This window comes from Nyctibius grandis, chromosome 10 (genome assembly GCF_013368605.1).
Source record: "Nyctibius grandis isolate bNycGra1 chromosome 10, bNycGra1.pri, whole genome shotgun sequence".
Classification (NCBI taxonomy): domain Eukaryota; kingdom Metazoa; phylum Chordata; class Aves; order Nyctibiiformes; family Nyctibiidae; genus Nyctibius; species Nyctibius grandis.
In genome coordinates this window covers 25417276-25442870 of record NC_090667.1, presented here as the reverse complement: position 1 = coordinate 25442870, position 25595 = coordinate 25417276, and the positions used below count along the sequence as shown (strand labels likewise).

At 39.8% G+C, this 25595-nt stretch overlaps 1 protein-coding gene across 6 annotated transcripts in view; it reads right to left on the bottom strand.

The window, feature by feature from the left end:
- The window catches only part of PXK (PX domain containing serine/threonine kinase like), a 37364-nt gene that overhangs the window by 6277 nt on the left and 5492 nt on the right, over positions 1-25595 (bottom strand). For 2 of the 6 annotated variants that reach the window (XM_068408869.1, XM_068408873.1), the window contains exons 2-17: positions 20846-20896; positions 20137-20184; positions 14698-14884; positions 12678-12755; positions 12439-12512; positions 11479-11553; positions 10131-10235; positions 9867-9968; positions 9058-9219; positions 7585-7702; positions 7069-7147; positions 4015-4063; positions 3166-3243; positions 2664-2750; positions 1978-2047; positions 943-1005 (exon numbers count right to left, since the gene is read on the bottom strand). In XM_068408869.1, coding sequence (XP_068264970.1) covers positions 943-1005; positions 1978-2047; positions 2664-2750; positions 3166-3243; positions 4015-4063; positions 7069-7147; positions 7585-7702; positions 9058-9219; positions 9867-9968; positions 10131-10235; positions 11479-11553; positions 12439-12512; positions 12678-12755; positions 14698-14884; positions 20137-20184; positions 20846-20896 — 1426 coding nt within the window. Of the gene's footprint in view, positions 1-942; positions 1006-1123; positions 1364-1977; positions 2048-2663; positions 2751-3165; positions 3244-4014; positions 4064-7068; positions 7148-7584; positions 7703-9057; positions 9220-9866; positions 9969-10130; positions 10236-11478; positions 11554-12438; positions 12513-12677; positions 12756-14697; positions 14885-20136; positions 20185-20845; positions 20897-25595 lie in introns of those variants that run through there. The other 4 variants (XM_068408870.1, XM_068408874.1, XM_068408872.1 and 1 more) reach the window with 3 other exon arrangements.

Genomic DNA, 25595 nt, shown 5'->3' with positions numbered 1-25595 from the left:
CAAACACAAATTTGATTGCCTCGCTTCAGTTAACAAGTTGTGCTGTATAGAAAGTTCCTGGGACTTGGAATCATATGGCATGAGCCATCATAACAAATGGCAATGCTATGGACTGCTTCCCTTCTAGAAAGGTATTCCATTGACACCTTTTGCCGTTAACGTTTGCCAGTGCTCCTCTTCCAGCCTTTCAGACTGAAGCACGTCCACTATTGCTCAATATTCAGATCTGTAATCAAACTTTCACAAGCATTTCTATTGCCCACTCAAGCAGATTCTTCACCACTTCCCACCACCTGTCCTAAACATTAGCAAAACTGGTTGCACAGCTACCCAGCAAATTGGAAGAGGGAACTGGCTAAAAATAATAAAGATATTTTTTAACCCAAATCAGTTTCTGACTTGTTCCTACCAGTTCTACTGGTGTTACCAATGGGCTGTAGCAGAACAGGGGAGATTTAGGCAGCCTAAGCCACTGAATTTTTCACACCCAAAATTCCTGAAACATCACAGCAGTACAGGCATAAAGAGACAATACACAAAAACAAGAGATCAACAAACAGTACTTCAGCGTCAACAGACCATTAAAGTCAGAACAAATGCATACTGCAACATGAGGGCCAGAAAATGTCTGGAAAGTAGCAATGTTGGTAGGACTGGAGTAATAGAGACTTTGAAGCAAGCACGTTTACTCTATGGGTAAATCACACCATGTGTATCTCAAGAAAGGTTATTAAATGAAAAAGAACAGTATTAAAAGGTTCTCTATGGCCCTTAAAAAGAGAGCAAATGCCCCCATTCAGGCTGACACAAATGTCATCTCTGTGTTCCATCCTTGAAAACCACCATCCCTTGACCATCCTTGGGAATAACACCCACAGTTGTGGGGATGGGGAAATAAAAAACAAAGAAAAAGACAAATACTGTAATGACTGTTGGACTTACCTGCTGTAGAGGGCGGAGTGGGGGATGATGGAGATGTTAATGGGGAACTCGCCCCAGAGCCTGCTAAATAAAACAACAGTCTAGTAACTAAAGCTGTGACACTAACATTCAACACAGTCAGACAAGATGGATTGTTGGAAACTGGCCAACTTTATTGACTGAAGATGCAATCCTGCTTCCACTGAAATCTTGGGAAAGATTCCCATTCATACAAACAGCATCACTCAGACCCGATCTGAACAGAGAGAGACTTAACAGTACACAGTATCAGAGGAGGTCCAAACACATAAGAAGCGCACTCAACAGTATTCCTCAGTGGGAAACACTTCTTTTCTGTTGCTTAGGCTGTTGGATTTCAGCGTCCAAATTCTGTTCTCCTTAAGAGTTGTGCCACTGCACGGATGGCACCCCATTTCTCCTTCTAAGAGATGATTTTCAGTCAGTTGCTGTACTCCACAAGTTACTCTGATATCTGACTATTCCACAATAGGCTGCTTTTGGGCACATTTTAGCCAGGCAAGTCAACTCTGTTAAACTGTTTGGTAGTACCAACCATTCAACTAAATGAAGACCTGTCAAAGGCTCTGTTGGTTTAGAATTTGGCACTGAAGCAGCAATTCAACAGATAATTTTCTCATTCATCTTAACACCTTACTATGGAATACAGATCACCACAGAGTTTCTCCCTGAAGGCTGCATTATTAAATGGCCCATATAATGGATGTTATTATTATTCCACTCAAATGTCAAACAGAATGAAGAGACTGATTTTTTTTTTTTTTTTTTGGAGGAATGGGGCACAGAGGAGAGGACACACTGCTTTATATTAGGCAGCTGAAAATCTAACACTGACAATATTTTTCAGCCCTTGATTTATCTATTGTTAAATAGCCAAAACAGTGGTATAAGGCTCTGGTAGACCAATATTAATGTATAAACTGATAGTGACCCTGGATCTTTTAAGCCAGAAAATGACAGCAACAACAAAAACATTGACATAGCTGTGTAGAAGCAAGCTCTTCTCTCTGTAGTTACCTGAGTTATTTGAGTTGCTGTATTTTGCTGAGTGTTCTTCCCCACTTTCATAGGCAGAGCGTTTTGACTTCTTTAAAAAAGAGCAGAAGAAACAGAAGATGGGAATGAATAATCACTTTCCACGATAAGGATTGAACTGACACAAGATTTGTAACAACCATCCACTGTATCACACAAGGTTTATCAATGCCCAACACCCCTCTCCCCACACCCAACGTGCTGCCATGATGACAACAGCAGCAAGGCTGTTCTGCACTCAAAGACCTCCAGGCAAGCAAGCAGGGCAACTCCAGTGTCCTCTGACCACAAGGGAAAGGCAGAAAACTGACCCATGAAAAGGAAGAGAAACACAGACAGCGTGCTGCAGGGACAGACTAAAAAAGGCTCCAATACCCTCATGGGGCAGCAGGAAGCAGCACAGACTGTCATCTGTGTATGAGGTGTTAACTAAGCATGTTTTCATACAGGAACCTCAACCAGGTTAAACCAATATGCAAGTCAGCTACCATTGTAACTTAAACTTTTTAGGAAGTGTATTGCTTAGCTACAGAAGTGAAAGCGATCAGCAAGTAGTACAGAAAAATACAGGACAGAATAGACCAGCGTACCTGTAGTTGTGCATGCTAAACATTCCAAAAAGATATACATCTTTTTCTGTGTGAGAAACCTGTTTAAAGATTGCTTACTTTTCGTGCTAAGATCTTCCTTTTCTTTTTTTCTTCTTCAGAGCCATGATGAGATTGAGCTCTTGTCAGCCTTCGGTGCTGGTGAATCTTCAAAATGAAGGGGAAAAAGAAAACAGAAAAAGACCATGTTAAGATTGTAAATGTTCTGTTTGGGGTGCAAGAAAACACGCTGCAGCCACTTTACATGTTTAGTTTTTTCGTTTTTAGTTTTTATCTTTACTGTTGCTGGTAGAGGATGGAGCCTCATACTGCAGTTAAAATGATCCTTTAACTTAGGAGCCACTGCCTGTGAAGCTGCACCACTCAAAACAGTGAAATGTCATAGAGTCAACAGCTGTTCTACAACTCCTCATACTGCATTTTTGGGAAAGCAAATCTGTTGATGAAAGCCTTTATTACTTAAAATCACTTTGAGTGAGTAAAAATTCACTTTCCCCATGTAAAAGTGATAAGAGAAAATGGAATATCTTTAGGAAATACAGTAAAGAAATGCAGACGTTACCAATTTCTGTTCTTCTGTTAATCGTTTTTCTATGCATTCCTTGGAGGTTTTCAATGCCTCTTTTAGCTTAGTAGGAATCTAATACAGAATGGGGAAAAAAAATCATAGCACAAAACATGATAAAGGAAAACATAACTTCACTGCTCAAAACTCACCATTCATCTGATCATGTTGCCCATCTAAAGCCCCAAGTTCTGACACTATTCCCTTAGTGAAGGGGAAAAGAAGACTCTAGATGCATGTTTTCCATTCCAAACCTAGGTACAGATCTAACAGCAGGGACACAGAAACATTGAATAATGGAAGGGATACTCTAATGGCAGGGACAGCTAACTGTTTTGATACTCTGGTCACATCCCCCAAACTGCCATGAGGGTGACAACACAAGGCACACAGCACATGCCCTCCAGGAGAAGTACTCTGGGGCAGCTCCCCAATGGGAGCAGATATGGCTCCACAAAAGTCCCAGCACTGCAGCGCTGGAGCTGGCAACAATGTGCTGATGGTGTCACCCAGCAAAATCAGTTTCCACAGGTCTTAGCAATTTGTTTCCTCTCACTGCAAGGGACCCACATTACTTAACAGCCTCTGCTCAGATACAGTGCCATCATCAGTCACACAGATTAGCTCCAGCACAGGAATTACACTTGAACACTCATGGGTCACACTGTGTCCCCTTCTAAGGGGTAATACTTGAATACAATTCACCAAAGGAATCCAAATACTGATGGCAATTGCCATAAAGCCAAATAAAGCCAGCTCTCCTCTACCCTATTTGTCAATTAATGCACAGCTTACCCACAGCCTGGCACTGCCACAAACAACAGCAAATCAATGTTCAACTCGTACCTTAAACTGTGGTTTCTCGGAGTTTGTTAGCAGGACATCACTGAATAATCTGTGAGTGAATGAAAAAAGGAAAAAAAAAAAGGAATATTATTCCCAAGAGATAGGCAGAACCACAGCAAGAATACTACTGGTACTGTTCGCTCAGCTCCCTCTTTCTCCTTTTTCCTCTCTGTCCTCATCCCTAGGCCACTGTTTGGTTTTTTTCCACAGGTTTTTATGTACTGCTTTTTATTTTCCAACCACTGCCGTAAAATTAGCAGCCTCCAACCCTCAGATGTAGCCACTACTGATGTCAGAGTCAGCAAGACTGTGTGAAGTATTCTGAAAGCTGATAGAACAGGCACAGTTATCAAAGGCAGAGAAGAGTTTGCCCAAAACAAGAACGCCTTTTCCTAAAAAGTATGTGCATTCTTTACTGACAAAAGATTACCAGGGACTTTATTTTAAATTTCACCTAAACAAAATCATTGTTCTTTTTAAGAAAACTCTCTTAGCATAACTGTTGTTTTATACATTAACAAGAACCATGTGAAAGATCAATGAGTGAACTTAACATTTGAAAAATATCTGCATTCTTGTCTGTATTCTGGCAAAGGCAACTAAAGCAAATATTCTAATATTTTTGCTCTCCCCTCTATGGTATCAGCAGCAACAGCATAAAGGATTAATACTTTTCCATCCAAAACAAAGACACTAGAGGGCAATGGTAGTCTGAAAATAAACTGGTTAGTCCCATTCAAGATACTCTGTTCTGGAGAACATGCTAGAAAACTGTCCCAGAAAGAGATCTCAAGCCTGGCTCCAAGATAAAGATTTCTGAGATATTTTTGTTGCTGTTCACTATGGAAAATTATCACACGTCTATAATAGAGAAAACAAATTCAAGTCTAGAATCAAGCTTATAAGAATAGTATTCCATGAAAAAATTCAGATATAATTCAAGTTTTAAAAGACTTTTTAAACGCCTACGAATATTCACCCTTGTTTAACAGGGCATTTTTCTGACCCTTTCTGATTACCTGTCCTTGCAAAATTAAGCAAACTCATAGTTTATATGGTTATAATAAATAATAAAGCTTAGTAAATATTTAAATTACATTAATTGCATTGCACATCTACTTAGAACAGTTGTGAAGAGTATTGGTATGAAGGGAATGTAGTATAATGTCCTTCATGTCAGATAGAGCTGGGCATGGATTGTTTGTTCAACATCTTTTAACACCAGTATATTTCTGTATTCCCAGAATTTCCTTACAGTATTTCTCCCTTGCTTACATTCTTCGCTCCACCTCCCACCTCCTTTAAAAGCAGAGGAAGGGAGGAGTAGAAGGAATTGAAGGCTGAGACAAGCCTGCAGTGTCTCTTCCCAATCAGGAAATATCAATCTTGGAGCATGCTCTAAATGTAGTGATCTGTATACTGTGAGATCAGACCCAGATTTAGGAATGGGCAATCTGTCATTTATAAGGTCATGATTCTGGCACCTCGTATTAAAAAAAAAAATAAAAGAGCTCCCCACCAGGAACTGTGGTTCTACGCTCAGCATGCTGGTAACATGTAGCAGTACAGTGACAGCAGATAATTTCCCTGGTAATATTGTCTGCTAATTGGAGGAAGGGCGGCACTGCAGACAGGTATGACCTGCAGCTCAGTCATGCCCTGACATTGCTCCCTTCCTGCATCCTAGTCTTGCTCCATACCTGCCCTTACCACTTCACTGCATCACTGGGAGGACAGCCTGTAAGGAAATTTATTCTGTCTATGCTTCAGAGAAACCCTAAGCCAGACCTGCAAGAAACCAGCCAGAACTTCTACACAACATTTCATACCCAGACCCAGTCTATAAATGTCACTGCAGAGCAAAGCAAGAGATCTATTTGCTCGTCATAAGTAAACTGATAGCAAAATCTACTGAAGCAGGTCTGAAGGGGACATGCAAAAAGACTCCTTATTCTAAATGCTTTAAAACAATCTGTATATGATCTTAATCATGCTTGCACTGCTTTAATAGCTGGATCAATTTAAACCATAGTACCATGCTAAATAAAACGCATTCATAACAGCTCCAACACACCAAGAGACAAAGAGACGTTAAATAAGCATCTATCATATTCACAAGGGATGGGTTCTATTGTCACGGTTTAAAGCTGGGCCAGTTATTAAACCTGTGGCAGATGCCCTCTGTTATCCCCCCCCCCTCCCCCCAAAGGGAAAGGGAAAGGGAAAAGGGAGAGAGGCTTCCGGGTTGGAAAGTTAAAACAGTTTTAATAAACTATAATAATGAAAAAAAAAAAATATAATAATAATAATAGAAATAATCAAATATATACAAATATATATACAAAACCAAGATTGAGCTCCCCTGAAGTCAGCCACGTCACCACCGGCACTGCAGGGCAGGCTCCGGGAAGGCCCAGGCTGGGCCTAGCAACGGTCGAGAGCTGTATTCAGGGATGCACGGATCGGGATCGGGGGCAGCAGGAAAACAGACGGAGTCCTCCTTGGACACCGGCCATAGCAGAAAAAGGGCGCGACCCTCGTGATCCCCCCCCTTTATACCGAGAATGACGTGTGTGGAATGGAATACCCTCGTTGGTCAATTTTGGGTCACCTGCCCTGTCTGCTCCCCACTGCAGCTGCAACCCCCCTTCGGCTCTTCACTTGTAAGCAGTGAGGAATTCATCAGTGACCTTGGTTTCTCTAAGAATAAGTACAGCAAGAGCCTTACTGCACAACATCCCTACCGGTGCCTCAGCGATAACTACAAACTTCGGGCGTTATCAGTCTTGGAGGCAGACACTGTCTGCAAACATGCAGTTACTTAGAGGAGACTTAGCTGAAAGCAAAAATCACTGAAAGGAAAATCGGCCTGGTTTAGGCCAAACCAGGACATCTATAAAGCCTATCAATTTTAAAGCTTCATTTGGGATACACTATACGTCCCTCAGAATGAGGAGCAAATCTTTCTAAAAAGGAACAAAAGCAAAAACATTCTTCCTCCTAATATAATTAAAAACATTGCTATGAGCATAAAACAAGTAAAACAAGACTTACGGCATCTGTAAGAGCCGTGAAACAGTTGGCATGCCATTCTTCATAGCTTCACAGGTCAGAATGGATTCCAACACAGACACTACCAAAGAAAGAATAAGAACGAACACATTTTTGCACGGCAGGATACCAAATGATTTAGAATGAATGTCTGGCACTGCTGTGTGATGTTCCCTGAAGTATTGCATCAACTAAGCAGTAATGAAGCTCTGTGGCATGTGTTTTTTATTATAATGTTACTATTACACATACAAACTTTTCAAGAATGTTAGACATGAGGCAAGGAAATCCAGACATATAATTACTTATTACACACTGCGTTATCACTCAGCTAAAAAAAAAATTTATTTATATGCTACATGTATTTCAGGAAGAACACATTTTCTATTTTTACAAATTACTAACTAATTCTTTCCGGTCACAGGCTGCAAAGATCTTAGGCTGCTATTTCACAGCACTTCAGTTTAGGTAAGAGTACCCAGGGAGCTGAGCCTGGCATTTTCCCGATTGTATACAAACCAACAAACACTGATGGTGCAGGAGGGAAGCTGTCTACTGGGATCGCATCTGGGGGTCTTCCGTACGTCATTTCATACAGTAAGTGTCCAAAGCAATGTACATCAACACCTTCTAAAGTCTGTGGAGGAACAAAAAAATAAAAACACAACTTGCTAGAACTGATCAGTTTTTCACAACTGGTTTGAAAACATGCGATAACCCATTAAAGAAAAAGAGTGGTCTTGCATTTGATGACAGAAAAGAGGAACTATTAAGACAGTTCCTAACCACAACCATTTCCCTGCATAACTTTAGCCCAAATGAAATCTTCACGCCTGAAGCTAAAGAAGCTACTGCTGTCTTTCTGTATGTGATGATACAAATGGGACAGCAGTATAGTCGTGTTCTGTAAAGAACATGTAAAGTAGTAAACTCTTTTCATACACAGCAGTTTAGAGAGCCATACATTGACACGAAGCACAACCAAGCACATTCTCCCAGCTAAGTCAAACAGCAAAGAATGAAATTTGTAATATGAGCAGCTGTCACTTTACAGGGAGGCAGGTAAAAAGACATCAAAAATGCATACCAAACAAACCTAGGAGAGGCTCTTTCATTCCTCCTTAGGTTTGTACAAGCTGTACATACATGCTAAGCTCCCAGACAGCATATTTCAGAGATTTTTGAATCATGTTTAAACAGAAATGGCTCCTCTTACTAGAAGAGGCGTAGAGCTTTGAAGACACTAACAGATTTGGACTAATCATGAACTTTTGATCGTTTCTTTGACAACACAGTAGAACTTGTTTAGCAAGGTCAGCAAGCAACTGTCTCGTGATGCTGTATGGAATTTATTACAATGAGCACCTAAAGGCAGGGCAAGATGCTGGCTAAAAGACTGCATTGCTGCAACACGGCAAATTTGTTTTCATATTTTTGTAGGAAGAGAATATTTTGCTTTGCAAGCCTGCAGTTAAGAGACACCCTTCAAACAAAGAAAACACAGCTTTTAATAGCTAGATGTCTGCAAGCATCTAATCAATTTTCACAGTATCCACCAAAGACAAGGCTGATTACCACTCCCCACTAAGACCAAGTAATAAGCTGCACTCATTGTACAGACATACAAGTGAAAAAGTGTGGTAGACAATATGCACATTCCTATGAAATACAAGACCAGGGAGGTAAGAGACCTTAAAAATAACTGCAGTTTACCTCTATTTGTGCCAGCACTGCTGTCAGGAAAACACTTGCCTGGACACCCCTTCTACCTGTTTACCTTTGGCCTCAGCCTCACTCTAGTGTGCTGCAACAAAACTTCTGTGCAGCCAGACACTGATTTGGAGGAAGCAGAAAAGGGATTTGATGGAGAAAAGCTCAGATTAAAGAAGGGGGGTGGAGACAGGGTTTTTCATTCTAGTCAGTTCTCCACAAACAGAAGTTGAGGGTAAAGGGATGCATAAGAGTCAGCTGAATTAATTGTCTGAATCTTACATTAATTTTCCGAAACTGTGAAAAGTATGATCGATAAAATGATGGAAGTCCCAACAAGGAATTTTCTAGATCCAGTAACTTGCAGGTGTCCCCATCCAGCATCACATTGGCAGAGTGAAGATGGCCGTAAGGAAATCCTTTCTCATGCAAGAATTTTAATACCTGAAAAAAATCCAAGACAGAAGCACTGTCACAAGATGTTCTGATGATCTCAAGATCTCAATGCTCCAATACTAAAGCAGATACATAATAAATGAGGCCCCTATTTGGAAAGCTTGCTCAACTTGATCTTCTATCTACACCATCTTTGGCTGACTATTCACTTCCATTTCACTGGTAACATCTGTCACAAAACAAACAATTTGATGCTGATCCTCAAAGCAGGCTTACAGACACCTCCCAAAGAGATCTGGAAATTAAAATTTACAATTCTACTGAATATTATAGTTTGAATAAAAATTTAAAAAACACATTAATGACAATGAATTTATGGCACATGTTCTGCAGGCTATGAATTACTTCTTTCCCCTTTCCTGCAAGGAAAAAACTACATTATCATCTCTCTCCCACTTCAGCTCCACACATACCAACTGCCTTTTTTTTTTTTTTTTTGGTCAGAAATGGTCTCACACATACATATCTAAATTCAACACCCAACAGCTAATCTCAATTTACATTTAGCTTTGAAGTCTGCTGCCGAAATAAAGCTTGTATGCTCAAAAGTTTGTCTACTTTTTCTAGATAAACCAGTTGGTCTCAAAAAAAAAAAAATCATAAACGCTGGTAAATAAAGCAAAAAGAAAAAATACCTCTAATATTTGCCTTCCATATGTTTTTATTTGCTGAAGTTCAAGACCTTGAATTTTTTTAGGATTGCAATACTTCTTCAGGAATGGGTCTTTTGGCTTTGCCTTTAAAAGAAACACACATATCAAGTATCATGCCCAGAAAAGCCAGTAATTGTCTTAGTTTGCTTAGCAATAGAGGGTAAACAGTTTTATAAAAGACATACTATGGTCATTCCAGCAAACATTCCACCATTTGAGTTGGGGACGGCAGGAGGAAGATGTTACCTTATAGATAAGGTCCTTTAGTGTCCCTTTTTCACTGAATGGTCTAATAACCAGCGCTGAAGATTCATTGGCAGTGGCAAAAGTGATTTTGTAAATATAGGGATGCTACCAAAAGAAGAAACTGTAGGTAAGTTTTAGATGACAGACTCTGTAATTCATTTTTGCTCGATTCACAAGTAAAAAAGATCTGCCTGAATTGTATGTTTAAAGTAATAAATTGGATTCTGTCAGTGACATTTGCTCAAGTTATTCAGTCTTAAACTTGAGTGAATGCAAAGAAAGCTTCACAAGAACATTGTTTAATTTCCACATAAATAATAAAAGAAAAAATCCACCATCTTTTTTTAACAAAACAGACTGGCAGTTTAGACAAATGAATAATCCAGCCCCATTAATACTTATACATGAGCAGCTTTACTGCAGGTTTAAGTCACGCTAAGCTAATAAATTCATTTATGGCTTTATACAACTATGGCACGTAAGGAAACTCGGCATTAATAGCTGTCATAACAGTTTTATGTCCAGAAATTACTAAAATGGCTTCCTGCAACTTTGTTAAACCAAATGAAACAGGACAGTTGGAAATTACACATGCAACACATACTTTAGTTGAAATTGCAAGTTAGGAAAAGACCCCTTGCTCATGTTCTATTTTAATACATAAATTTCAGTCTGGTTTGGGGGTTGAAAAGCCTAGTTTTCAGCCTCTTCTGTTGTGTGCATCTGCTGAGTTTCAAGACTGCCCAGAGGTTTACCAGTCTAAATACCATCCTTTTCAGCCAGTTGCTGAACATCCTTAAAGAGTAACTCTTTTTGGAGTCAAATGCCAGTTTTTCAGACAGAGATGCCTATTGGATTTATAATGTGGCATTGCACAGGAGCTGAAATTGTACAGCCTCCGTTGTACCTCTACTAAGATATCCCTATCTTAAGTTCAAAGAACTGAAAAAATAATGACACTTGTTGCACTGCCTTACCCACTGCTGCCCGAGACTATCCCCAGCACATGGGTTAGCAATTACACCTAGACATCACTATCCTAACAGCCTAGAAGTGCTGAGGAGCTGAAATAAAAGCTCATGATCTCACATTACTGCACAGAAGAAAAAAATACAATTAACCACAACTCTGAATGTCCTGTAATAATCCTGCAAGATTATTATTTGTGCTGAGAACATGTTTCCTCATATTGTGTGGGAAATGTAATTAAAAGGTTCGCACCTCTTTAAATGAAAGCAGCTCTGAAATTACAAACTATGTCTACTAGGCTACATGTGTTTTTGCCAGATCAGTTCTTGACAAGTACTTTTGTGCTAGTACAATTTAAAAATCTTCAAGTAATACTCACAGAACAGGAAGAAAGAAGTTTCACAGCATACTGTAAGTCTTTGTCAGACAAATATTTATCAGGGCCAAGATCAGCCTGGAAATAAATAGGAAAAGAATGGCATCATAATATATGTTGCATTCCATAAAGAAAATGTGATCTATATTCTGCTCTCACAAATTAAGACAGCTACTTGAAGGTACATTTTGAAGAGCAAGCAACGAAATTACACATACAGAATGAAACTTGAAGAGGCTGAATAAGACCATGGTTTCACAACACTGATAGTAAATAAGTATTATTGCCTCCTTCCTCCCTCGTATCTGACATGCGTAGTAACCACTGAATGAACTCTGCCAACCCCAAACTTGGGGACTGTGTGCATTGTGAACTGATAAGGCTTAAACCCCCACCTTCTTCCTCTCCAGCAAAAAACCTTCCCTCCTACTGTAGGCTTTAGTGATATCTGCTCCCAGTGAAGTCTCACAAACAGCTGTGCTGATATAATTAAGAGAGCAGCACATTTCAGCATGGGAACACAAGCAAGTGTTTAGTAACAATAAACTATTTGGTGCCAATACATGTCTACCTTAAAGGAGCAATTCATGCCTCTCTCACATATCAGTTTGTCAGTAAAACCAAAGATCCAAGTAAGGAAACCCACCACATTAAAAAAGATCACCTTGTTTCAGTGAGCAAATTTATGCTGTGGTCAACAGCTACATCATTACAACTGAAGAAACAGAGGTGCAAAAATGGGAATAAGTGACCAGGCACAGAAACTTGCAAACTGGATTTGCCACCAGAGGAAAGAAACATAAGAAGTTCCTACACCACACATCCACCTAAGGGCTTTCAATGCTCTTTCAAAGCCTGAGCTCTTAAGTCTACCTCTCTGTCACTCACGCATGGTAGTCAATATAAATTAAATAAGCCAGATTCTTTAAGAAAGACTTGAGTATGAGATGAAAGTATATATACCCAGCTTAACATTAGCCGTTCCTTTGGTTGATTCTTCATCTTCATTAAGAAATATTTCTTACGTATTCGCCAACCTACAAAAGAAGAGTCATCAACAGCATTAATTAAAACACTACTAAATCACATGGCTTACAGGCAGGACAAGGTCTGTAAGCAAAGATAGTATTGTAATCTTAGGACAACTCATATAGATGGAAAAAAAAATTAGACAAGTTTTCACACATACATGCTCTTCTTACCTATGTCTTTTAATGGTTCTACCACTTCCCACTTTGGCTCTGATCGGAAGAACATTGAAACATGCTGTAAGGCAATTTCTGGAAAGAAAAAAAAAAAAGTTTAAGAGACTACTTAAGATGATTAGCCACATGGTAGGTAAGGTTCAATGCCAGAAGGAAGCCTGCAGGAATTCAGACTGAAAGTCAGCAAAATCACTTTAAAAGGAAATCAGATAAAAGCACAGTTAAAGGGCGTTTGCATTTCTAACCTGAGAACTCAAATCTACAGAGAAAACAGAGAAAGCACTGCCTTCAAAGAACTTAGCTTACTGTGTTTGCCTTCTATCTGTACTAGATCTACATTTCCAAGTCCAAATCCAATGCTCACAGCAAGGATTTCCCACACTACATTAGAATACAAAATGTTTCTACTATACCTGTAAAACTGCTAACTTTTACATCTCTTTAATGTGCATCTACATTGCCATTACTACATGTAACTAATCAGTTCTGTTTCACTATGTCTTATTCTGTCCTTTTCTGTGCAGGCAAAGGTATTTTGATAGCTATCATGATCCAAGACACATTTCGGGGGGAGGGGGCAGGGAAGGTCACCCTTCTGGTTACTGAATTCTCCCACAGCTCAAAACACAATTGGTTTATTCATGAAGCGATTTGAGGGGAAATCTCAGTGAAAAGTGGTGACAGCAGGGGGAGAAAGGGAATTATGCCAACAAGGAGTTTTCTCTAACGTGACTTATCCTGGCATAGAAACACAGCAAAAAAGTAAGGATGCGCCAATCTTTCTGCACTGTATCTTCTCTCTCCAAAACTAGGCTATGAAAAAGAGAGAGAACAGTGCAATAAATATCAGCTCACTGCTCCAGTATTTAAGAAATGACAACCTGATGGTGTCTCCAAAGACCATAGGCAATGACTTCATTGCTATTAACTTCCCAGCAACTTGCTGAAAAAACAACCTTGATGAAAGCGCTCAAAATTAACACAGAAGTCACAGTGTCTCCTTGAGGACTGACATTGCTTGCTCAGCATTAGCCAGACAAACTGCATCCTTACAGAGTTACTAATAATTTACAACTCCTCCACAGCTTATCATAAACATCCGGGAAATGTTCTTTGCACTTTGAAGCTGAAGACACAAGAATGTTACATAAAGGGAGAGCAAAAAGACAAGTGAAAAGGAAGCAGTAAGTTCCTGCTTCAGTAGGCTCTGCTTTTATGAAAACAAGCTTTGCATTTTGCAAAGAGTCAGTTTGCCCCTGAACTAAATCTGCGGAGTGGGGTTCATCACTAAGAGGAAGTTTTTTTCAGTCTATAAGACAAATATTTAACAATTTCCAATGGCTGAGCCTGAAGTCGGACAAATTCAAAGAAGAAACATCTAATAATGAAAGAACTGATCACGGGGATATCATTTTAAGGGATGCAGTGATTTTCCAGTATTTGAGGGGGGAGGGTGTGTGACTTATTCAAGGCTTGAAAAACTATTCAACTTAGCTCAAACAATTAGTTCTAGGAAGTCTCACAATCCAAAGTGATAGTGGGAGCTAGACAAGACGACCACAATTCTTCCTGTTGATTTGAAAAACCTCAGAACCATGATGAATGCAAGATTCAGCGTTCAGAAGACTGGGTGTTTTAACAGAATGCAGAGCTGACAAACTTAACTCCACCTTACACTCTGGTAGAAAAATAATTTCTAAACACCAACCCTCCCTATTTGTCATGAACTGTGAAAAAGTAGATGTCACTCTCACCAACTCCCTCCCCCAGGTTCTGCTTATATAGATCTTGACCCTCATCACTCCTCTGTAAAATAATTCAAATATTTAGATTTGACTATTGCAGAATGATTCATGCACAGAGTTGGAGAAACATTATCATAAATAATCACATGCACAGTATTTTGAAGGTTGTTTTCCCCTCCGCCCCCCATGCTTCAGTGTAAACCCTTGCCAGCAATAACGGAAGATACACACACACGTGAAACTGTAATGCAGTTTTGCAATTCCTCACTTACCAGTGTAGTTTACGGAATAGTTGTTTGGGTCCAAGAATTTTTTTACCAGTTCACAGTTAGAAAGTATGTGATGGGAAGTAATTACATCGAGATAGGCCTGGAGTCCCTTCTGTCTTTCAGCTATGAATTCACGCTCCATATTTCCAATCAATTTTTTTGGAGGAAGAGGTAGACTTAGAGTTGAGATCTTAAAAAGAGAGGAAAAATTACTAACCTTGCTCTCAAAATGCCTCAGGGATATAAACCAGCAACCCAGAAAGCAAGAGACTCTCAGCAGCAAGCTAACTACTGGATAACTCTTTTTGTACTGTGTATATACAAGCTTTTATGGTTTTTCTAAGTACTGGTATCAGGGTGAGCTAGTCAGACGACAGCTCACATCCCACTGTGAAGAGATTAGTAAGTGGAACCACACTGCAAATGCGAGGAGATAAATTTTTGCTAGTGAGTCACGCATTTAATATAACTGCACAAAACTTTCAGATACTAAATGGCTACAATTTTCAGCCAAATCCTTTCTATGACATACCTCTGCCACAGCACAAAAACAATTCACACCTTACCATTTTCTCTGGATAAGATTTATGCTTTCTTATTTCATGAAGTGCAGGTTAATAACTTTCCTTTGCCTCTACTGCCTTTATAGGTAATTTAAAGCCCTTACTGTCAATATTTTAAATCTGTAATTTCAAATATGGTGCAACTTTTCCATTTTCTCTTCTGAATTTGTTGCTGTAGAGTTTTTAAGCAGCTATACATCTTTCAACTCAAAATAGTTGCAATCTACCAGTGGACGTGCAGTAGTTGTTTTATCACAGAATCAGTCAGGTTGGAAGAGACCTCTGGGATCATCGAGTCCAACCGTTGCCCTGACACCACCATGTCAACTAGACCATGGCACTAAGTGCCATGTCCAGTTTTTTCTTAAACACATCCAGAGACGGTGACTCCACCACCTCCCTGGGCAGCCCGTTCCAATGGCTAATGACCCTTGCTGAGAAGAAATGCTTCCTAATGTCCAACCTGAACCTCCCCTGGCGAAGCTTGAGGCTGTGTCCTCTTGTTCTATCGCTAGTTGCCTGGGAGAAGAGGCTGACTCCCACTCCGCTACAACCTTCCTTCAGGTAGTTGTAGACTACAATAAGGTCACCTCTGAGCCTCCTCTTCTCCAGGCTAAACAACCCCAGCTCCCTCTCAGCCGTTCCTCATAGGTCAGACCCTCCAGACCCTTCACCAGCTTGGTCGCCCTCCTCTGGACTCACTCCAACACCTCCACATCTTTCTTCAAGTGCAGGGCCCAGAACTGGACACAGTATTCAAGGTGTGGCCTCACCAGTGCCGAGTACAGAGGGACCATCACTTCCCTAGACCGGCTGGCTACACTATTCCTAATAGAGGCCAGGATGCCATTGGCCTTCTTGGCCACCTGGACACACTGCTGGCTCATATTTATGTTGACATAAGTGATCCAAAACTTCAGATAAAATCAGAGACATAATTCAAAACAGGATGATGAAAAAGTGTACAGAAATTCAAGCCTTATGTAAGTCAGATCAAAGAGATCATCTTTAGAAAACAAAACTAGGTTGCACACAGTGTTTACGTTCAATTACGTCATGTGAATTGCCAGAATAAATTTTTCATGTTGTTAACACATCGTTGTCCTGCAGATCAAAGCACCTGCCTTGGGTACGCTGAATCTCCGTGGGAGTTATCTTTAAGAAATGTGTACTGCATGAATCAATTACACTAGATGCAATAACCTCATTTCTAAAGCAAACAGGTCACCAGGGAGAAGATCGGGACTTTTGGTGTTTGAACAACTTTCATTTTAACTAGTGGAAAAAGTGAAGGACTAGTTCAACAAACTGGGACAGAAGTAGCAATCCCTTTCCTTTTTTTCCTCCTCTTTTTGAATACAGGAATTGTGCCCCCCGCCCCAACCTTCGCACTTCTGCTTCTCCTGTTTCTGACTGCAAATCATGGGCTGAAAAAGAGCCATAACTACACCTGAATGACAGAAGATGTTAATAAAAATCATTCTATCCACTGAGCATTTTTAATGCTTTTTTACAGCCAAGGGGAGGGGGGGTAAATATATCCAGGAATAAACCCAAAAGCAACAATATACCACTTAAAACTAATTTGGTGAATTACTGGCTGTAACACCAGAGGCATATAAAATTTTCAGTTGGCAGACCACTCTTACTTCAATTCAAAAACAAGTTTCTAAACAAAAACTAAAGCCATTTCTGGTATTACTCACTTGAAAAGCATGTCAAATCATAATCACCTTTACCTTCTTGACCTGACAGCTAGCTACCATCAGAAAAAAAAAGGACTCTAGTTCAGATGTTTTCAAACCACTATTATTTGTTTTAAAATTTATTTCAATAAACCACACATTTGCTATTTTTCAGCAGAAAATAACATTCACCCCCAAGTTTTTGTAGCTATCTGCCAAAACACACAGCATGGTAAGAACACTGCCTACCCCAGAAGAACACCTCACTGAGGTCCTGGCCTTGCAAAGACCTCCCTCATGCTTTTAAACACAAACGGTACTTCTCAGTGGCCCCAGCTCAGCACTGGAGACAGGATGGGCTTCGCCACAGAAGAACCTGGGAATTAACATTCTTATCTTCAAACCACTGCCCGCTCAGGAATGTCTGTTCAAAAGCTGCAATAAAATGCTTCACAAAAGCCAGGTATCTTGCTGCAAATACTGTACTAGTAGTTCACTTATGAAAACAGAAGCGCAGCCAATGATCTCCACACATCTCTGTCAAATAAGCAAAAAGGGAGAAATGCAGGACCATCTGGAAGGAGCTTTTCAATCCAGTACACAGCTCAGGGAATCCGGCTTGAAACTTTCTGATGCAGATCAGGGTCACAGGTATACACGTCTCATTATTTCCAAGGTGTTTGGTAGGACTGCATCCCCTAGCCTAGACTGTTTGGAAATTCTCAGTCCTTACTGTTATTGCATAGGTAGCACCAGATTAACAGCAGAAAAGTTGCATTCCAACTCAACTGCAGCTGTGTGTTCAAACACAACCACCCAAACCCACAGAGAGGTCAAGTATGCCACAAGAACTGGAGAACTTGGGGCTTTACACCCAAAAGAAGCTCCAGCAGTTTTTTCAGCAACATTTTAGTTTTGAAGGAAGGAGAATGGGTTTTGGTATTTTCTTATTGCTCAATGCTTTATACTGTTTGAGGGGGGAGTTTTGTTTGTTTGTTACTCTAATTTCAATATACACAAGATGAGAGTTTAAAGAGTTTAAAAACAAGTCATAGGATCTGAATATTGTGATTAAATATTGTTGCTTAGAGCTCGAGACGAAAAGAACTGAGGAGTGTTGCATGTCTTAATGTATCAGAAAACTTCAGCTCCAGCATCACAAAGACTAGTTTATAAAACCTCCAAAACAGTGGGAGAAAAGATAATTTTAATATACTTCTCGCCAGCTACTGTCTCTGAAGCCCTGGCATACGGAACTAGGCTGGAGGAGCAGTGGTGTTTGTCAAAAGCAGAGTTGTGCATCTTTGATAAAGGCTTAAAACTCTTCCTGCCCTTCTGCTGGGCACATAACGAAGAAATTCACCTCTTCGGGCGGCTCTCAGTCCTAGCCAGAAAAGGCTGCCTCCAAGCAGAGACACATCTTTGCCTTTCCAGACTGCAGAAAGCAGAAACAGGAGTTTGAACATCAAGGGGCGAGCAGTAGTTTTCATTGAAGGAGACCAAGTGCTAATGAGCACAGCCTGTTAATTTAGCCGCTCTCTGCATACCCTCCTATCCAAGTTAGAGGTATGTCTTGATGATTCTGTTTGATCTCTACTAGCCATCCAAACAGCTGACATTTTTGTCCCAGATCTTCGTATCTTAGAGCTGCAAAATCTCTCATTTCAAAGTCTTTCTTGTTCCACTCTGCAAGGTGCTGTTAAATAGTTTCCTGAACCCTCCACTTTTATCATTCACCTCTCTCTCAGATACAAAGGCCTTTTCTTTCTGTACTACATCATACATAACCTATTTACTTTCACTTTCTAGACCTTCCACCTAGGCCTAACCTTTCAGTACCTGCCATTTCGAAATTTTAAGTCTTAAAGGTCCATTGCCTTTTCTACTAAAGCTGCCTCATTTGAAAGTTAAGTGAGAAGGTAACAAAGCTTTCTCATGCCTTAACATGTTATTCCCCACGGTTAAGAGGAGGTTGTTATAGGTGGCTGCAAAACTGAACTCTTTCTTCTTTTTAAAACTTTCTCAGAATTCTCTCTCTGTGATCTCTATCAAAACTTGACTACAAGTAAGACTACAATGACCGCTACGTCCTGTGATGGACTAGTACCATCTCATTTCCTTGTGTTCCCATGGGTGCTTACTAATCTTAAATCTTGGATTTCTTTGGAGCAGGAGACATCTTGGTATTGCATTCATTCAGCACATCACACAAGAGGTTTCTAGGTCATGATAAAAGTTCCTACATGCTACTGCACATTCAATAAAATAATTCCACAACACAACCATGTTGCATCTGTTGAATCATGACTAATTTGCTCTCCCATCCACCTTCTAGCACAGTAATCAGTTATAGCAGACAATCAGAGTGCACAGTTCAACATCCTTACATGTTTTTGCTCACTGAGGTTCACCACGCAGATAGCTGATTTCATGGGGGGTGGGGGGGAGAGGAAGTGGAAGCAGTATTAAGCTCTTGAATTCACACAACATTTAACAAGGGAAAAAAAATTTCAAAGTCACAAAAATCTATCCTCAAATCACAGAGGCATTCACTTTTTATCTTGCTTGCATAGTACTATGGAAATCTCAAGTAACAAGTTTCACTCATGTAGATGCTAGTCACTGCTTCTTCCCCCCTTTTCCCAAACACACTCATATACCCTGCTTTTTCCCACACATACTAAAAAGAAATAATTGTCCTAAAAAGCAAAAGAAAACACACAGTAAGTCTAGTGTTTAACTAAGGAACACTTTCCAGTGATACAGAAAACCATCACATGATAAGCAGCATCTGGTAGTGCTTTTAGACAACTATAAATAATGAGACACGTAGCACTTCAATGCTGAATTTATAAGGCCGGTATGTGCCTTGGCTTTCTTCAAATCAAAGGAGGAACAAATAATAACACATCAAACCGGAACAAGTCACAGTACTGAAGGGAAAGATTCAGTATCTGCCAATTTCCTCCATTTCGATATAAATTGGTCCTGTTGATGTGAAAATTAAAATTTTACAAGAGAAAACATGAGTGAAAAAAGTATACATTCAAGTTACATTTGAAGTCACAGTTTGTCTTTACAGCTATATTAATTTGTATTTTTTCTTCACTGCAATATATAAAAATATCACAAACCATTTAAAATATATCCTTCTAAATGACATTTTATATTTATATATCAAGGGTGAAAGTTACCTGCAGGCTATTATTAAGCAAGTCAAAGTCACTGTATCGCCTCACAATCTGCAAAACATAAAGACAAAGTTGAAGAAACATTACTTTTCCCATTAGCACTTTACTTTTCAAAATCACATCAGAGAAAATTAATTCCCATTTATAATCATCTTATTTTAACCATTTTTGTACAAATGCATAACTGCTGGATTTATGTCACCTGGCCAGTGAGCAAAGAAGAGTTTTTAATCACTTCTCGACCAGAACAAAAATGCATTTCTAAACATTATCTTAAAACAGTCTAAAAAAAATATTTGTGAGCAAAGTGGTCTGCAAAGAAAGCATTTTTGCCATATTAGATGTAACCACTTTCCACAGTCATCTCCATTACTCCTAGGTTTCGTTGGTCATGGATTAGCAAGGCTGTGATTTTAGCACTAAGGAAGGGAAACTGGCATTTGAGATTTAAAAATGATGGTCATACCAATACACAGCAGTAACAAATGACAGGCATTTTTCCTGGAATAGTCACAACAGCAGCAGACAACATGCCTAATGCAGCTGGCAGCAATACTGTTTTTCTCTTAGTTTTTGACCAGAAGTATTTAAGCACTTCATGTTCTCAATTCCAAACCAACATTTCCCTCTCAAGTTCAAATTTAAAAAGACCATTTTCAAATTTTTCCTAAAAAGGCATCCTGGTTACATGAACCACAGTTTAAGAAATTACCTGCCAGCTGTTTTCTGCTGAAACTCCTCTCTGAACACGGATTATGTATTCCTAATAAAAGGAAAAAGTTATTAGAAATGAGAACTAATGAGCTGAAGAAAGTTATTATGTACTTCTCCAAATATGATCACTATCTAATTAGGAAATATCCAGAAAGAAAATCCAGATGCCAGATTTTAAGTGCCTAGGTGAAGGTCAGAGCTGGGTTTGCTCAGACTCATCACTAGCAGCTGTCTCCCTCTGCTTCACGGAGTAGAAGACAAGGAGAGGTCCAAGAGCTTGCAGACCTGTGAAGCACGCAAACAGTTTATTTTAGTTAAGGAAAAAGATAGTAAGAGCATACTCCCCACACATCTCTACCGACAACAGCTGGAGAAACCTCTCCTCACCTCACCTCCAATATCTAACAAGTAGCCCCCAGGAATTACTGCTGCCATGATAACAGAATAAAATGCCAGTAAATATCTACAGCTGCCCAACATCTGATTATTTTTGTACAAGAAAGGTTACCACAAAAGCTTTGGTGTGTACTTGAGTAACTAGAATGTATCAGTTTCTCATTATGATAATTCTTCATTTATAACGCATGCTTAATGTTAATTATTTATATATTAACTATGCAGATATATCTAAATGTCAGTGAACCACTTCTAAGTTTTAAGAATTAATAATTCTCCCACCACAATTACATTCATAAAGCACAATTCTTTTTAATCACTTCATTTCAAGCTCCACTGTACCTTTTGTAGACTAATACCTGGTCAATACAGCTATATCATTATTTGAGATTTATCTAATTATCTCAAGAATAGATACCAAGTATTTTGTACACCTTCAAGGAAGCCATGATTTCGTTTACCCCTACTCTGATTAAGTTTGAAAACAGCTCTAAAAACTCTTGACATTTCAAAGATCATAAACGAGGCAAGTCCTTTTCCTAGAAAGCCTATAATCTCCATTTTAGATATTGTTTAATTAGCAAGGAAATAAAATTAATCTGGGTTAAGTGTAGTAACAGATATTTCCTTCAATATTTGCATACACAAAGCTCTCTAAATGCAGCTCTTTTAAAAGTCTTATTACACAGATAATCCCATGGCCACATAATTTACATTGAAAAATATGAAAATGGAGAGCCAAAAAGTAAGGTGCTGCCTGAGAAAATGCAACTCTCAACACTGAAGAGAGCTGGAGAGCACCCAGAGTCAGAAGAGGCGGAAGAAGCCACACGAGTACCTATGCTTTTACACTTTCCTTCCAACTGCATCAGTGATGCTGTAGGAGAGGCCTGTGTCCCCAGCGCCTTTTAGGCCCATTACCCTTCTCTGCTGTGCTCGGCCAGGGGTGGCAGGACCCACCCCCCATGCTCAAAGTACCGCAAAATCCCCCAGGCCTCCGCACCGAACACGCTCAGTCGCGCTGCACACCTGCAGCTACGAAATTCAAAGTGAGAACTAGAAATTCTAGAACAAATACAAATTCAAGCCATGGCTCACAGTATTTCTAAGCTGGAACATGCAAAAAGCTCTTTGCATTTGTGCCAAGCGACGCGTGAGTACCCACCCAGTTACTGCCTGCAGTGCAGCAAGCATCACATGATAAATCATTTGTTATTCAGCTCAGATGACTTCATTCACCCCAGTACAAACTTTCAAACGTATTTTATGCAAAGCACGGCAGATCAGAGCATTATGCACAATTTTTTCAGATATTAACATTAATGCTGCATTCTAAACTATCATGAATAGACAATAATGAAATAACAACAAACAAACAAAGGCATTTCCAGCACCTTGACTTTATATACCAAATTTGTCCATTCTGTTAACAAATTCACTTAAAATATCCTTTATTATCAACAGCTGTCAAATATCTGTGGCAATTTTGAACCATCCTGCCTTGAGAACAAATTCAAGACTAGTAAGCAAAGTGATTGAAAAAACGTCATGTCCTAGCAGCTTAGTTGGAAATGACAGAAATCGAAGATGTCACAAACCAAAACATATAACTATTTTACTGGAATTAAAGTGTCTCTTTTCAGAAAGTCAGCCTGACATGTTCTCTCCATATTCTCTTCTCTTACCCATTTGAAATTATAATTAAGGTATTTTCCTGCAAAACAAGAAGCCCAAATCCTCATAAATAGTAACAAAAATCCACAGAGCTGATTGCAATTCAACCGGTGTAATTATGTTTGGAAACTGTGTGACAGAAACTGATTAAATGGACACCTGGAAACCCAGATTCACCACTAACATGGCTTTTCCTGTTCTGTGATCCTTGCTGCATTTTGGGAAGTAGGGACAGGCTACTCCACACACAGCCAAAAAATTGCAGCAACTGCTTATTCAGCACGGCTCAAAGGAACGTTGGCTGTTCCTCTGAAAAACCACGTCAGTGATGATTCACCATGTTCAGTCATTCATCTTTTCTAGGATTTTGAAAGAAGCAGAGTTGTTGCTCAATCCCTTGTAGCACTTACTCTTTATCCAGCAATTAAACTTTTCTGTCGTACCCCAAGAAAACGCCCTTGGGCAGGCAGAACACACAAACTCATTAGACAACCATCAAAGCATCTTATTGCAGACAACCACTCTGATCAATACAACAGTCGTCTCTTCTGGAGAGCCTAGTGATAAACAACTCAGGGCTCAGAGCTCATTCTCACAGTAAGATTATATTACAAAACAAGATTTGGGCCACAATTATTTTTTCCACGCAGACTCAAGCATTTTCCCATCCAGTTCTGCTTTGGCACCCTAAAGCACTAATCGAGCCCCCTCTTTATGTCACGGGATTCACAACCTGAAACAAGAGAGCATCACTCTCCAGATGTGGTCGTTAGTTCTGCCTGCATGGAAAAAGTAAGTCCCCACCATGTTCTCTCCATCAGCGCTGACCATAACGAAGAATTGCCCACCTCAGGGCTCTCTTGTCAATTCAACTAATGAAAAAGCCTAAGTGGTCTTCCGTTGTTTTTTTTTTTTTTTCCTAAAATTGATAATGAGATTGAAAGTCAAAGAATAGCTGTAGTAGAAAAGCCATGATACAACACCATTCCCAATATCTGCCATGGCTACACAGAATCAGCAGACCGCAGTATGCCAAGTTTCAGTGAGAAGTTGATACTTCCTATTGCCTCCAGACGGCAACAAGCTTGTCTTGGAATTGTAATTAGCAGCACTGATATATGCTTCCCATAGGACCAAAGAAGAGCTTTCAACTCTGCAAGGGAAAAGCCTAAATGCATAAAAGCCTTTATTACTCTGCCAAATTCTGGTTTGTTTAGGAAAAAAAAATTTGAATTATGACAATTTTCTTCTGAGACAGCCTGATTTGATAGTGGTACTGAGGCTGTGCCCATAGGAAATAAATGAAAGTGTAAGGAAAACAGACAGGCACACTCAAAACCACTTCTGTTTAGCTACATCATCTAACACAGGAAAATATGATGGAAAAGGCTTCAGAAACGGCCAGTAACTACCACGGTTCACTCCTGCTGATGATTTTAGGGATCAACAACCAGGCTTAGCGAGGTCTAGGTTAGCTACAGTCATGCAGAAATGGCTAAAATCTTTCCTATGACTCAGTTTACCAAACAACTTCAAAGGAGCCCTAACAGCTGCTAGCTGGCAAAGAAAGGTCTCAGCGTTCAGAAGAGACACAAACTCCCGCTACTGATTTTACTTGTGGGCAGCAAGCTCCCTGGCAGCAACTACTTAGGAGCCACCAACAAGACAGGCCGTAAAACCATTCCCCAACACAACCTCCCTGGGTACCTCCAGACTCCCACACAGGTCACGTTTGTACATCTGCTGCTCCTCCTACTAATACTGCCAAGCCAGATCCTGCCGCAGGCTTGATATTCCAGCAGCAGTTCAATATACATTTTTAAAGATGCCAAGCAAAGCAGTTTTTACCTATGGGATCATTTCCTGGCTGCTCTGATTAGTCAAGAAAGCGGAAACCAGTGCTAGGAGGAAGAGGTCAGGAGTAGGGAAAGCTGTATGACCCCAGTTGCACACTGTCATTTCCTAAAATCTTCTTCCTACCCCTACAGAGTGCCGGGTGCAGTTCTGAAAAAGAGTCTTTTCCAATCACGCACGTGGATCAGTGACCACCACACTGCATTTCTCCAATCCTTTGCCAACAAGTTTCACAACCACTGCCTGGGATTAACATTATCCTGAACTTACCCATTTTCATGCAGAGCCAATATTTAGGTGGTTTTCCCCCTCAAATTCACTAAGATTATTCCCTGGTATTCCAACACTTGTTAAAACATCAACATCAGCAGCTCATAGCTGCTCAGGTAATTTTGTTAACATTCCTAGGTGAAAGTTACACAGCAAAGCATGTTTATCATCTTTCCTAGTTTTTGAAACAGAAAGTAAACAGGAAAGAAACACTTTAGCAGAGACAAAATAGGAAAGAACAAGTGGTGAATTTAGAGATTCATATAATAAACCGCAGAGTCTCACCAATATTGGGTAATGCATTCTGTTTTCCCAAGAAAATAAGCCTCTCCATTTCTGGCTCAGGATAGTCAGTCTATTTTTCCACAGATTTCTGCTGTACATCTGTTTAATCCAACAGGCTTGAAAAGCCAACCCTTATAAAGATCCAGGTCACCTTCAGGTCACATCAACTAAAAGTTTGAAAGGGCTTTATTTTAGAAGCATTAAAGAGAGGAAAGCCTAATTAAGCATGAATACAATCCCTGCTTAAGTAGTCTGGATTGGAACAATTT